The 15254-nt window shown below is 47.2% G+C and overlaps 2 protein-coding genes across 2 annotated transcripts in view; both read left to right on the top strand.

The window, feature by feature from the left end:
• Positions 1-4430, top strand: part of ABCC11 (ATP binding cassette subfamily C member 11) — a 152133-nt gene extending 147703 nt beyond the window's left edge. Inside the window, exons 32-34 of the mRNA XM_049787396.1 lie at positions 3687-3793; positions 3836-4063; positions 4332-4430. Coding sequence (XP_049643353.1) covers positions 3687-3793; positions 3836-4063; positions 4332-4430 — 434 coding nt within the window. The remainder of the gene's footprint in view (positions 1-3686; positions 3794-3835; positions 4064-4331) is intronic.
• A 1243-nt stretch (positions 4431-5673) lies between these two features.
• LOC126028400 (uncharacterized) lies at positions 5674-14931 on the top strand (the record flags this gene model as incomplete). The annotated part of the gene is given in 6 exon segments (XM_049787395.1): positions 5674-6089; positions 6091-6737; positions 7725-7912; positions 8656-8693; positions 14609-14678; positions 14824-14931. Coding segments are annotated over 6 exon segments (1467 nt in total), but the record flags the coding sequence as incomplete, so codon positions are not given.
• Between the last annotated feature and the right edge of the window lie 323 nt (positions 14932-15254).

Below are 15254 nucleotides of genomic sequence, written 5' to 3'. Positions count from 1 at the left end.
ATGTGCTCAGAAATCGCTCCTGGCTCGGGGGACCATATGGGACATCGAAGGATCAAACTGAGGTCCATCCTAGCCTAGTGATGGCAAGGCAGATGCCTTACTGCTTTGTGCCACTGCTCCGGCCCCTCCACATGTGCTTCTTGAGGACAGACCTGAACTTCTACCTTTTGGGTTCATTGCTGTATTGTGCCATTACTGGCATTTACACAGGTCTGACACATAGCTGGCTCTACTGAGCATTTGCTGGTTGGATTACTAGATGTGTAGCTACAGAATAATGAATGATTCTCACATTAAAGAGGCATTAACCTCAACAGTAATTTTGGACTTCTAGAAGGAAGTAATACTTAATAAATGGCATTTAAAACACCTATCATTCCATACTTGAAAGGAAATTCTTGTTCTCTTGGGTTGTGTAGCTTTTAACTGCTACAAAATCTGGTTTCCTGGAGTCTGGGTACAGGATAACTTTTGGGCCAAGGTCCATGTGTCCATATTGGCTCTCTCCCTTCAGCACTGTCACAGGATTTCTAGAAGCTCTCTGGGCAATCTGCTGTGTTGTGCCAGGGAAAACACTTAATTAAAACTTAGATCCTGCATCCTTGGGCTGTGTTTTAGGGTTGGAGTGTGAAGCTGTGCTGCTCCAACTTGGACCTCGCAGTTATCCATTTGCCTATCTAGTTTGGCTACTTCTGTATGACTAGCTCTTTCACTTAGACCCTTTAAAAACAGAAGAATGATCACATTCTTTTTCTTTTTCTCTGGCTAATGGGAGGTTGTGCAGAATTTTGAGAGTGGGAAAAGCTCCCTCAATGCATCTCTTCTAAGACAGATTAACTGTAAGGGGGGTGCAAGGAGAGCACCTTCACAAGGTATCTCCTCTGAGCATTGGGCACACAGTTAACTGGAGAGTTCCCAGCCTCTCCAGAGTACAGACTGAATTCTGCATATACTACCCATGCCCAAACATTCCCAGTGATGGGAATGGCAGTCTTGCTTAGGGCTCCATCTTGGTCAATGGAAGAGGAGAGTTACTAAATCCACGGCTTCCCACTCTATGCTAATCCATCCTTGTTAGAAAGATCATTGAAGCAGCAGGGCAAGAAAGGAACAAGGATCCTGCAGCTTACTACTGGTTTATCTTAATCTATATATCCCAGTGGCTACCTAACAGCTGTTCAGTCAAATTTTCCTGCATGAAGGGATAACTGAACCGCAAAACCAATATGCCCCCAACTTCAAGCTAGGAAGAGAAAGGAATCTGAGTTTCTGACACATTGTTTGATAATTTTGTATAACCCGAAGGAAATTGTAAAACCATTGATTTTAGCTTCTACGTTTCTATGGTTTCTCATTCCAAATGAATGAGACCATTTCTCTGTAGAGAAATTGGATTTACTTTTGCTTATAATAGGGAGATGGTGGGAGGGGGTTTAGGAAGAATCAATGTCCTGAGATTCAGCAGATTCCTTGCCACTGCCTCCTCACCCAGATTCTGATTAGCAGTGTCTTAAAATCTTCACTATGGGTGACTTCTTTCACCTGTACTTGTGGTAAGAGTAAGCAGCCCTTTCCTGCCCAATGACAAAAATGGAGACTGAATAGGGAGAGTGCTAGATCAGTTCAGAGTAGGCAGTTGTGTGACAAGTTACACAGTTGTCTTCATGGGACCACGCCTTGACCATACGCTCTTGTTCCCAAGAGAGGTTCTGAACCAATCTCAGTGCTTTGTTAGAGAATGCTGATTATGTATATTGCAGTTGAAATAGCATCTTTTGGTCTTTGGTCTTTTATATATTAGACTGTAGCTTTGGAACATCTCAGAAAAATGGATTTTGTTTACAAAAGGCAGCAGTGGGACCAGATCCCTGACTATGGTCACTGATGGGGCAGGCAGATGATATAGTTACCACTATGTGGATAACCCCAAGTCTGGCACAACTGGATTCACACCAATTTCAGTCTTGCAGCCATGGGCCTTCAACTCTCTGTGCCTATTTTTTCTCTATAAAATGGATTTGAGGACTATAGTAAGGATTAATAAACAAGGTAATGCATTGATTATAGAATATTTCCTAGTGTCACTCATGGTAATTAGCATCTTACACAGTAAAACACCCAGCATAGACTATTCATTTAGATTGTATAAATTTGATTACCATCATATCTTTTCTATTTAAGGTCCTTTAGTATCCAGATAACATTTACCTAACTAGCCCTCCCTCACTCTCAACCCTCTCACACATTAAACATTAAGTTTGAGCACCAGGACTGCCTTGCTCTATTCATTGCTTTGAATATGGTCTCAATATAAGTTTCCACCATTTTCAGCTACCATTACATTTTCAGACATAGACTAAAGCTCATAAATGTTTTGTTGCTTGTTTCTTAAATTAGGATTACTCAATATTTAAGTAAAAGTTCCATTGAAAAGGAATAAAACCCATGCCAGGTTTTACTTAGGAAAGGACCACATGTTTACAAGCTTGCGTCTGGTGAAAAGGAAGTCCCGCCTTTACCCCTACCTCACCCAATGATCCGCACTATCGTGCCGGAAGCCCTACCTCACCAATGGTCTGCGTTATTGTGGCGGAAGTCCCGCCTTTACCCCTACCTCACCCAATGATCTGTTATCATGGTGGAAGCCCAGCCCTCAAGGAAGTGGCATCATTCTACTTCCTTCCCCTCCCATTTCCCATCTTATATAAGGGGGAACCAGCCGTAGCACAAGGTCTTTTTGGCTTTGCTCTGTGGGAGGAAGTTGTAGACCCTGGTACCAGAATAAAAGAATCCACCTGAGCGTTTGCTTGAGTTGTTCTCCCTTCATTTCTCTGCGACGGAGCAGAATTTGGAATCCTCGGACCGGACATTGGCGAGCCAGCCAGGAGATACCAGATCTGCCCGGGGCGGGGTAGTGAACGGACCACTTGGTGGGTTCTAATTAATGTAGCTTGTGTTGTTGTGTTGTTGGTTGTAACTTGTTGTGAGTAGAAACTAGCAATGTATCTTGTGTTGTTGGTTGTAACTTGTTGTGAGTAGAAGCTAGTAATGTATCTTGTGTTGTCGGTTGTAACTTGTTTCGGGTAGAAATTGGCAGTATACTTTATGTTGTTGTGACTGGATGTGCATCAAAAATGGAAGTAGGGAAATGGTAGGGTGACCGAGGACCTGAGAGTCCCCACTCGAAGTGGATACCGGGTGGTAGTGAATTGACGAGTTCAGAAACTATAGGTCACGACCCTGGAGGGTCCCCAGGAGTTCGAGTTTGCAGCGGGAAGACGTTCCCCAGGCTGCTGTGGTGAACCTTATTTCTATTAATTAGAGATTTCTGTTTTTGAGTTTTGCTCCTCTGTTCTGTCTTGTTCCATTGTAGTTGGTGTCGTGTAAGTGTGTAGGTTCTGTGGACATGTGTTGGCTTAAATTCTTTGAAGTCTTCTATCCTCACCTCCTTTGCCCCCCCCCCAAATCTTTTCCTCATCTACTCCTTTGATTTACTGTTCTCATTATGGGACAGAAGCAGACAACTCCTTTGTCCCTCACTCTGGACCACTGGTCAGAAGTGAGGACTCGTGCACAAAATCGTTCCCTAGCCGTAAAAAGGGGCAAGTGGCAGACATGCTGTGCTGCTGAGTGGCCAACCTTTCAAGTTGGATGGCCAAAGGGGGGGTCTTTTTATATTTCCCTAGTTCGCAGAGTGAGAGACATCGTGTACCGACCGGGGCCGCATGGACATCCTGATCAAGAACCCTACATTCTCATGTGGGAGGACCTCTGTACCAGTCCCCCTGACTGGGTGCGGCAATTCCTTCCCCCCCTTAAACCTTCTTCTTTACAGCCGCTTTTGGAGCCTACGATCCTACCCATGAAGGAGAAAAGGGAATCGGAGTCACAGCCTAAAGAGGAGCGAGCTGTGCCCTGCATTTACCCTGACACTACGGACCTACTTCTCTTTGAACCCCCCCCTTACAACCCATCTGCTCGCACCCCTTCCGCTCCAGAAGGGGAGGCGACTGCAGAACCCCGTTCCCCATCAGATCCCTCCTTAGCTTCCCGGACTTCCCATGTGCTGCAGGGGGGAGGGGAAGGAGCACCTTCCCACGTGCTCCAGGGGGCTGGGGGAGGAGCAACTTCCCATGTGCTCCAGGGGGGAGGGGAAGGAGCGCCTTCCCACGTGCTCCAGGGGGCTGGGGGAGGAGCACCTTCCCACATGCTGCAGGGAGCAAGGGGAGGAGCAACTTCCCATGTGCTGCAGGGGGGAGGGGAAGGAGCAGCTTCCCACGTGCTCCAGGGGGCAGGGGGAGGAGCAACTTGCTTGCCTCCATCATCCCCAGAGTCCTTGCCGGATGAGAGCCAGCGAGCAGGGCCAGCTGTGGAAACCCGCAGCAGGCAAAGAGATTCGACATTTGGAGCTTTGCCAATCATGCCGCTGAGGCCAGTAGGGCCCATGATGGACGATGGGAGGGGGGGGGAGATGCCTGCCCTCCAGTATTGGCCCTTCCCCACGTCTGACCTTTATAACTGGAAGCTTAACCATCCCTCTTTCTCTGAAGACCCCACTAGGTTAATTAATCTTTTAGATTCTCTGATGAACACCCACCAGCCTACTTGGGACAACTGCCAGCAGCTGCTTCGTACCCTGTTCACTACTGAAGAACAGGACCGCATTTTGGCAGCAGCCCGGAAAAATGTGATAGGATTAGATGGCTTGGTGACAACCAGACCTGATGTTATTGATGACTCTTTCCCCTTGCGGAGACTGGATTGGGACCCCAACACATATGAAGGTAGGGGGAATCTGTCTACCTATCGCCAGACTCTCATGAGAGGTCTCCGGGAAGCGGCTAGAAAGCCCACAAACCTAGCCAAGGTAAAAGAGGTAATACAGGGACCCGATGAGCCTCCCGGGGTTTTCCTAGAAAGGCTGATGGAAGCCTATAGGAGGTATACTCCTTTCGATCCAACCTCCGAAACTCATCAGGCTTCAGTCATTATGGCTTTTGTAGGACAGTCAGCAGCAGATATTAGAAAGAAACTCCAGAGGCTGGAGGATATCCAGGGAAAGACTTTACAAGACCTAGTAAAGGAGGCTGAGAAAGTGTTCAGTAAGAGAGAAACAAAAGAAGAAAGAGAGGAGCGACTAGAAAAGGAGAGAAGAGAGTGGCAGGAAAAGAGAGACAGAGAAAGGAGAGAAGCAGAGGAGAAAGAGAGGGAAGAGAGAGAGAGAGAGGAGGGAAGAACGAAAGGACAGAAGAAGGAATAAGGAACTGGCAAGGGTCTTGGCAGTAGCAGTAGACAGATCTAGCACAGGTCAGAAAGGTAGGGACCTGGGCCCACGAAGACGCCGACCCCTGGACAAGGACCAATGCGCTCGCTGCTGCCAGAGGGGACACTGGGCTCGGGAATGCACCCAACTCCCACGATCCCCTCGTAGCACCCAACCCCCACAATCCCCTCAACCTTCAAGGACCCTGGCCCTTGAATCTGAATAGGGGGGGTCAGGGCTCCAACCCCCTCCGGGAGCTCAGGGCTAAATTTAAGGTGGAGGGGACTCCCATAGACTTTGAACTTGACACAGGGGCAGTATACTCGGTCCTAAAGAAACCTTTGGGACCCCTCTCTAGTAAGCAATCCTTAGTACAAAGAGCAAATGGAAGTAGCTATCGTTCCTGGACTACTTCCCGGACTATGGACTTGGGGAAAGGAGAAATTAAGCATTCTTTCCTGGTCATACCAAATTGCCCCTCACCTCTAATGGGACGAGACTTGCTAACCAAACTCAGAGCCCAGATAACCTTTGAAGAAACTGGTCCAGAAATTGCTTTTCTTAATCCCAGTGTCCAACCACTTACCACCTCCGTCCTGACCATCAGGGCTGAGGATGAATATAGACTATTTACAAATGACCCCTTGCCAGTTGAAAGCCAAGACACCGACTTTTGGTTGAGACTAGTTCCAGAAGCTTGGGCCGAAACTGCTGGACTGGGGTTGTCTACCTTACAGGCTCCAGTAGTGGTAGAGTTAAAAACTACTGCTGTCCCTGTGAGAGTTAGGCAGTACCCCATGAGTCAGGAAGCGAAGAAAGGCATAACTTTTCTTAGTAAAATGTCAGTCAGCCTGGAATACTCCATTACTCCCAGTTAAGAAGCCTGGAACTGGGGACTATCGGCCAGTACAGGACCTAAGGGCAGTTAACAGTCAGGTGGAAGTCATCCATCCCACTGTGCCAAACCCATACAATCTTCTCAGCACCTTAAGTCCTGAAAGAGTATGGTATACTGTATTGGACTTAAAAGACGCTTTCTTCTGCCTGTCCCTACATCCAGCCAGTCAACCCTTATTTGCTTTTGAGTGGAGTGATCCTGAGGCAGGAATTTCAGGCCAACTAACCTGGACCAGATTGCCTCAGGGATTTAAGAACTCCCCTACCATCTTTGATGAGGCCTTGCACCAAGACTTAAGTCTCTTCCGCAGCCAGCACCCCCAGGTAACCCTGCTCCAGTATGTGGACGATATTTTGATTGCAGGAAAAACTGAAGAAGATTGCAAGCAGGCCACCCATAACTTGCTGAAGGAACTTGCTCGGCTAGGGTATAGAGCATCAGCTAAGAAGGCGCAGCTGTGCCAGAGAGAGGTGACGTTTCTGGGATACATGCTACGAGGGGGAAAGCGATGGCTGACAGAGGCCCGGAAGAAGGTCGTGGCACAGATCCCTGCACCTACTACTCGCCGGCAGTTACGTGAGTTTCTGGGGACGGCAGATTTCTGCCGCCTCTGGATCCCTGGTTTCGCCAACCTGGCAGCCCCACTGTACCCCCTCACAAAAGGGGATGCAAAGTTTGAGTGGACCCATGAATGCCAAAGGGCGTTTGACTCTATCAAAACAGCTCTGCTCACAGCCCCAGCCCTGGCCCTCCCTGATGCTAGCAGGCCTTTTACCTTATATCTAGAAGAGAAAGGGGGAATGGCAAGGGGAGTGCTGACACAGACGCTAGGTCCGTGGAAAAGGCCGGTTGCCTACCTATCAAAGAAACTAGACCCAGTGGCCAGTGGGTGGCCTAAATGTTTGAGGGCAATAGCCGCAGCTGCACTTATGGTAAAGGATGCAGATAAAATTTCCTTGGGACAAAAGCTGACTATAATAGCCCCTCATGCTCTGGAAAGTATAATTCGACAGCCCCCCGACCGTTGGCTCTCAAATGCCCGTATTACCCACTATCAGAGCATCCTTCTAGACAAAGGCAGAATAACTATCGGCCTACCTGTGATTCTCAACCCGGCCACCCTGCTCCCTGAAGAGTCAGAGACACCAGTGTTGCATAACTGCCAGGATTTGCTGGCCGAAGAGAGTGGGCTGAGAAGGGACCTACAGGACCAGCCATTAAAGAACCCTGACGTCATATGGTACACAGACGGAAGTAGTTTTCTCCAAGATGGAGAGAGACGAGCTGGGGCTGCAGTGGTGAGTGATCATGACATTATCTGGTCCAAATGCCTGAAAGAGGGGACCTCTGCTCAGCGAGCTGAGCTGATAGCCCTTACCAGAGCACTGGAAATGGCAGCAGGAAAAAGGGCAACCATCTACACAGATAGCAGATATGCTTTTGGAACTGCCCATGTCCATGGCGCTATCTACCAAAGGAGGGGACTCCTGACATCTGCAGGAAAGGAAATTAAACACAAAGAAGAGATATTGCGTCTTTTATCTGCTCTTCTCCTACCCAAAGAACTGGCGATAGTTCACTGTCCAGGTCATCAAACGGGAAAGGAAACCGTCGCGTCCGGAAACAGAAGAGCTGATGAAGCAGCAAAGGCAGCGGCATCCCGCATGAAGGAGATCCCTGCACTTATTGTTACTGAACCCGACAACCTCCCACCAGTGTCAACTGTAGACTCCCTTTCTGAAGAACCAGAGGTAAATCAGTATCTGCAAACTCTTCACCAACTCACCCACTTAGGGGTCAGAAAAATGATGGAGTTAATTAAGGAATGGCCTCGGGTACCAAAATCAGAGAGACTAAAGGAAATGGCCGAAAAAATTGTAAGGTCCTGCCAACCCTGTCAACTGGTAAATGCCTATCCTACTAAGATGGGAACCGGAAAGAGACTGAAAGGGGAGAGACCAGGCCAACATTGGGAGATTGATTTCACTGAAATCAAGCCTGCCAAATATGGACTAAAGTATTTGCTAGTCTTTGTAGATACATTTTCAGGATGGGTGGAAGCCTACCCATGCAAGAAGGAAACAGCCCAGGTGGTGGCTAAGAAGATATTAGATGACATCTTCCCCAGGTTTGGACTTCCTCAGGTAATTGGGTCAGACAACGGACCAGCTTTTGTGGCCCAGGTAAGTCAGGGATTAGCCAAGACCCTGGGCATAAATTGGAAATTACACTGTTCGTATCGCCCGCAGAGCTCAGGGCAGGTAGAAAGAATGAACAGATCTATTAAGGAGACTTTAACCAAATTATCTCTAGAGACTGGCATAGGGGACTGGACTACCCTCCTACCTTCTGCCCTCTTCAGGGCTAGGAATACCCCTTTGCCCTCTTTGTGTAAACTAACTCCTTTTGAAGTGTTGTATGGTGCTCCCCCCCCCCCCAGTGCGAATGCTTTTTGAGCCTTATGATGTTTTCTCTCCCCCCTCCACTCCCTTAGCAGCTCAGCTGGCCGCCATCGCTGCCCTACAAAGCCAAGTCTGGAAAGAACTCAGACAGGCATATGAACCCAGAGAATTGACGGTGCCACATCCCTTCAAGCCGGGAGACCAGGTCCTGGTGAGGCGGCATCACTCGCAGATACTGGAGCCTCGGTGGAAGGGACCTTATGTCGTCCTTCTGACCACCCCTACTGCTGTTAAGGTGGATGGCATTGCTTCCTGGGTTCACGCCTCCCATCTGAAACCTGCGCCTGCTGATCTCAACCATAATGAGTGGAAAGTGGAGCGCACCGAGAATCCTCTCAAGATTCGAGTCCGGCGAACGCACTCTAGCCCTGATATGCCCTCTGACTCTAACAATGCTCCTCCTGGCACTGGCTGAAGGAGGACTCGATGAGCCCATAAGCCCAGAAGAACTGGTAAAAAAACTATTTGGAAACCCCTGTGACTGTATGGGAGGTTATCAACTCAACAGTAGGCTCCTGTACACTCGAGCAGTAGACTGTGGAACTAGAATTGCTTACCTCCAGTCCCCTACTTCTTCCCATGGGGGGGGGGAACCAGAATGGGTGTGTAGAGAAAAACCTCAACCCTTGCCTCCCTCTTCGGGGGGGAAATGCCCTGCTAGATGTGTGGAGCTTACTCAAGTTCACTCCAGGTGTTATCGGGAGTATTGAGAGTGTACCAAAAATAACCGGGCATATCTGGTGGCCAGACTCACTGAAACTTACAAGGGGAGCATAGGAGGGAAATGGACAGTTAGTAGCTATAGATCTCCCTATGGAGCCACAAGTTGCATGGCTGAAGTGGGAGACTTGGTCTGCTGGCCCCTAAAGGCGCCCATTCACATCTCGGATGGTGGAGGGCCAACAGACCAGGAAAGAGAAAAGAAGGCCATAGACTGGGCTACAAAGGAGGTGGAGACTAAAATGCCTAAGTGGCCTCGGCACCCCTCCCTCCGACCCCGGATGCCTGCTGAGAAGTTAGATCCAAATACTCATGGCATCCTAGAAGAAACTCACAAACTTCTTAATTTCTCTAACCCTACTTTAGCTGCTGAACGCTTTGTATGAGAATGGGGGAAAATTGGCCTTTGGCTATCCCTGTCCAACTAGGTAATCTAACCTTTGCTTCTTCTAGCTGTATCTATGTCAAACCCTTTAAGGTAGTCCCTTTTAGCTTTGAATCATCTGTTTGCTATTCGCATAACAGCACCGAATCTGTAGACCTGGGTCAGGTAGGGGCTACTCAGTGTTCAGAAGTCCTACCTGCTCCCTCTAGCCCAGGGTGTTTACCTCCGGGACGGGCATGGATATGTGGTGGAAATTTGGCTTACTCTCTTTTTCCCCAGAACTGGACCGGAATATGCATCCCAGCATTAGTGCTCCCCAACATTGACATCATTCCGGGGACAGAGTCCATCCCCTTGCCTAGCATAGATCTTTTAGGCGGCACCCGACGGTCTTGACAAGCTATAGTGTTCCTGCCCCTACTGGTAGGGCTAGGGGTAGCGGGTGGACTAGCAACCGGAAGCGCAGGGCTAGCCATATCAATAGACAAATATAACAAACTCTCGCAAAAATTAATTTCAGATGTGGAGACAGTATATAATTCCATTAATGATGTGCTAGACCAGCTTGACTCCGTGGCTGAAGTGGTATTACAAAATAGGCGAGGGTTAGATTTGATCTTGGCAGAGCAAGGAGGACTTTGTGTGGCCTTGCAAGAAAAATGTTGTTTCTATACTAACAAGTCAGGAATAGTGCGAGACAGGATCAGACACCATCAAGAGGAGCTTGCCTAAAGAAGAAAAGAGCTATTAGATGGTCCCTTATGGTCCTTATGGGGTGGGATTCTCCCCTATCTAATGCCCCTACTGGGACCCCTTCTGAGCCTTTTACTTCTGGTAGCCATTGGTCCATGCATAATCAATCGGATCACTGCGTTCATACGAGCCCAGGTTGGGGACGTTAAACTTATGGTATTACGTCAACAATATCAAGAATTAGCTCATGCAGATAATTTTGACCAGGAATATCAGGAAGTGGAGGCCCCTGACCACATTGACTTCTAGGATTAGAAGTTTTACTACAAGAAGTGGGGAGATGAAAAGGAATAAAACCCATGCCAGGTTTTACTTAGGAAAGGACCACATGTTTACAAGCTTGCGTCTGGTGAAAAGGAAGTCCCGCCTTTACCCCTACCTCACCCAATGATCCGCATTATCGTGCCGGAAGCCCTACCTCACCAATGGTCTGCGTTATTGTGGCGGAAGTCCCGCCTTTACCCCTACCTCACCCAATGATCCGCACTATCGTGCCGGAAGCTCTACCTCACCAATGGTCTGCGTTATTGGGGCGGAAGTCCCGCCTTTACCCCTACCTCACCCAATGATCTGCACTATCATGCCGGAAGCCCTACCTCACCAATGGTCTGCGTTATTGTGGCGGAAGTCCCGCCTTTACCCCTACCTCACCCAATGATCTGTTATCATGGTGGAAGCCCAGCCCTCAAGGAAGTGGCATCATTCTACTTCCTTCCCCTCCCATTTCCCATCTTATATAAGGGGGAACCAGCCGTAGCACGCGGTCTTTTTGGCTTTGCTCTGTGGGAGGAAGCTGTAGACCCTGGTACCAGAATAAAAGAATCCACCTGAGCGTTTGCTTGAGTTGTTCTCCCTTCATTTCTCCACGACGGAGCAGAATTTGGAATCCTCGGACCGGACACCATATGCCTGCAAAATTATCCATCCTCTGAAAAAATTAGAAACTGTGGTTGCACCTGGCCTACCTGGTATAAATTGTGCAACTAAGTCAAGCAAGCCTGCTTTTTTAGGATGGACATATCAGGGTCAATTCACCAATTCCATTCCCTGGGGTTCTGGTGAAGAGGATGGGTCCCAGCCAGTGCAAATAGGAGCTCTTTTTATCCATGGGCTACATTCAGAGAATGTCTTATTATAGTTGCATGACGGTGCCTCAGGGGCTCTTCCAGCTCACAATTAGCCTAATTGCTATTTTTTCCAGAATATTCCCTACCTGACTCTTGCAGGTGCTCAGCTTGGATATTCAAAAAAAAAAAAAAAAAAACAAAGTTGGGAGTTATCACTCCTGTTGGCCCTCACAAATAACTGCTCAGGGGGTACAAAGGAACGAGTCCAGAAATCTGGTTCCTGAAAATGACCCTGTGATTACTGCAGCTGCATCTGCAACAAGTAACCTTGGCACTCAGAAGGCCTCTGACTATGTTTTCCAACAAGCATGGATCTTTCATGGAAATGTGACAGAAAATATACTATTTGGAGATCATTAAGGTAATACTTACTTGAAAGTTTGAAGCTCTTTAATGTTTGGAACATTCTGCTTCAGTTATTGGTGCCACTGGAAGCTATTGCTAAGTTTGCATCTTTAATAAAAGTTGATGACACATTGGTTAGCAAGTCATGTGCACTGTTTGTTTTTCCCTGACCAAGAGTTCAGGAGCAAGGTCTTCACTCTTAAGGTCAGGCACTTGAGATCCAGAGTAGTGAATATGGAGAAAGAGAATCTGGAACCTTTGCTTTAGGGCAAATACCAACAAATAGCCAAAAGTTTTGCTTGCAATTGTGAGTTAACTAAATTAAATTAAATTAAATTAACTAGTACTAAAATGAATAGGCACCCAAAACAAGCAGGATCTATTTCTGTAATCCTCTGTGAATTGACCTTGGCTAATAAAGGACTGTTAAAGTCATAATTTTGGATAGTCATTAGACCATTATCTTAAATTCTGGAGAGTAATTGTTTCTCCTGTCCTTTTTTGGTATTTGCCAGTATGTGTGCTGCTAGGTACTATGCTGAAGGCCTTTGCTCGGGGCTCTCCTGGCATCAAAGTCCCATCAGAAGGGGAGGCAGAAGCCCTGAGGGGAGAATGGATTTGCTCATGGTCCAAAATATCAAATGGAAGAGTAGAATTTGCAGTTGGTTTTCAGTTCCAGGCCAGTATCATTTGGTCCTGTTGAAGTTTGCCCAGAAGATGAACATACCTGGACTTCCCAATGTCAAGAGACTGAAGTAAAGATAAGGGGACCTAGAGTGTTTCTCAGGGTAGAGCACTTGACTTGAACATTGGGAGGCCCCAAGTTCCATCCCTAGCACCGTAAAAACAAAACAACAAACCAAAATACCCTAGGAAAGGCTTGTGAAATTGGTTTCAGAAGTGGCTGCCAGCTCTCGAATGGTGATCCAGATTTTCACATATTGTCAGAAATCAAACATTCTGCCCTTGTTGGCCAATTGGCCAGCACCAGCCAGCATTTGGGCTCTCAGCAAGAGGGAAACTCACTTCTCTCTCCCCTGTTCATGACGTCTTGTTGTCAGGAGGCGCAGGTGTGGCAGAAGGACCTGATCACTGTGTGTGTCCTTGGCACTACAGAACTGCTCTGCTCAATGTCTCCTGCTTTTTATGTTCTCCTTCCAGTCCTACTAATAGGGGCCTCTTTGTGTGCAGAGGCAGGTATGAAGGAGGAAGTCCTGTCTTTATCAATTAGAAAGTTGAGAGACTAAGTATTTGCCAAACTCCTGCAGATTGCATGGGTAAGGGATGTTGCAGAAGAGTCAGAGGTGTCCTTTGCATTCAGTGGTCTCAGGTCTGTCTCAAGCAATCAGAGAAGCACAGGCATGACATGGATAATGAAGAGTAGCCATGTAGCAGGAGCTGGACCTTGTTGCTCAGAAGCAGCAAAGTGCACAAGAGGGAAGACATTGATGGTTGACATGAGATTTTAAAGATGAGTGAGACATCCTTAGTGTGGCATCTCCAGTAGTGGATTTGCTATGAGGGTGGACTCTGAAACTCTTAGGCTTCAGGAAACAGCAGGTAGGAGAAAGTTGGGTGGTATGGGAGACACTTTTTCAAGAATGAACATACTGAGCAGTCCGAACTTCAGAAGCAAAGATTGACAAAGGGTGCTAGAATAATGGTACAGTACAGTGAGTATTTATTTACCTTGCATGTGGCCCACCCAGGTTAATCCCAAGCACTTTCTATAGTCCCCTGAGTGCCACCAATCTGATCTCTGTGCACAGACAGAGCCAGGAGTAAATCCTGAGCAGCACCAGTTGTGACCAAAATCCAAACAAAAGATCTACGAAGACATTGATGGTAAACTGCAACATTGGCTTTCACTACAATGGATTCTATATCCATGTTCTGTCATGTTCTCACAACTCCTTATCAACCTTAGAGCTGTGCCAATTAAGGAGAAATAACTACTTGTTAGGAATCACCCTGCTGAATTTAAACTGCAATTTTCCTGATCCTAAACCTGCTATTTGTGTGTTGGCATGTGGTTGTACTAATCAGGGCTATGCCCACCTTCTACCTAGTGCTAGTGTTCCCAAATGCTCTAGATAGGAAGGATTCCATTTTTCCTCACCTGGCAGATCTGTGGTCATCCCAATCCCTTCCACCTTCACTCATTTCTTAGCCACCCATGGTCTTCCCTTTGAAGCCTTTCCCAGGACCTCACCCCATTTGGTTTCCCCTTTCTATTATCCCCATGATAGCAGTCAGTTCTGACTTTTCTTTTATAAATTTCATACATAATAATTGCACCTTCCCTGCATAACAGGAGAGCCCTTTGAAGGAGAGTCCTCTACTTGACTTTCCAACAGGTGCATTTATGTGTATACTTATGCATGTGTGTTCATTTGTTATACATACACAATATATGTATATTCAATATTCAATACATATATGTACATATTTGTTTATATGTTTATATATGTGTATATGTGTGTATATGTGCTATGTGTATACTCAAGTAGAAGCTGCCATTAAACATCAGAGAGCAACATTTATTGTTTGTATCCTGCCCCCAAGGACCTCAGCCTTTGGAGGCAGCCCAGGGCAGCTATGGTGCAGGTTGACTTTCACCCACTCAAATCTAACTTCTAACCTTTTCATTCACAGGTATCAGCACACAGTCAATGTTTACACCCTCCAGGAAGACCTGGATAGCCTCCTATGTGGAGACTTGATGGTAGTGAGCCTTGTGGGGTGCTCAACTCACTATCATGGCCTTGCAGCTCAGCACCACTCATATCTGAAGACCCCTGGTCACAAAGCTATCAGGAAGTGGAGGGAAAGTCTCTTCAAAATTTACATTCTTGCTTTGTCCTTGAAAGAATGTCACCATTTCAATCCCCATGCAGGTGGCAACAAGCCACATGATCGCCTGCTGTGATCAGGCTGTGTCAATTCCTGATCACTCTTCATGTGCCCATCCTCCTTAGGTAGGCTCAGAGATAGCTTTCTCCCTCTGAGAGTTAGCACTGTCCCACTCCTGAGGGGGTATAGCTGTGGTATAACCATAAGGCCCTTCATCTACTGGCTCTGCCTAAACCCAGTGAGGAAGATCATCTCAAAGCCTCATCCCTGTGCAGATATCCCCCCCACCCCCACCTCAGTGTACTTTTGGAAGCTCTGGCAGCTGAAACCATATCCACAAAGTAGTCACCATGTCTACATTCAGCCAGCTCCAGTGACTCATCCTATTCTTGAAACAGATGTATACCAAGCTGTGAAAAATCATGGTTACTGTTAGAGTCTAGAGTTG

The sequence above is a fragment of the Suncus etruscus genome, chromosome 14 (genome assembly GCF_024139225.1).
Source record: "Suncus etruscus isolate mSunEtr1 chromosome 14, mSunEtr1.pri.cur, whole genome shotgun sequence".
NCBI classification, from domain to species: Eukaryota; Metazoa; Chordata; class Mammalia; order Eulipotyphla; family Soricidae; genus Suncus; species Suncus etruscus.
Note: the sequence above shows the minus strand (reverse complement) of the source record. Positions and strands in the feature narration are given on the sequence as shown.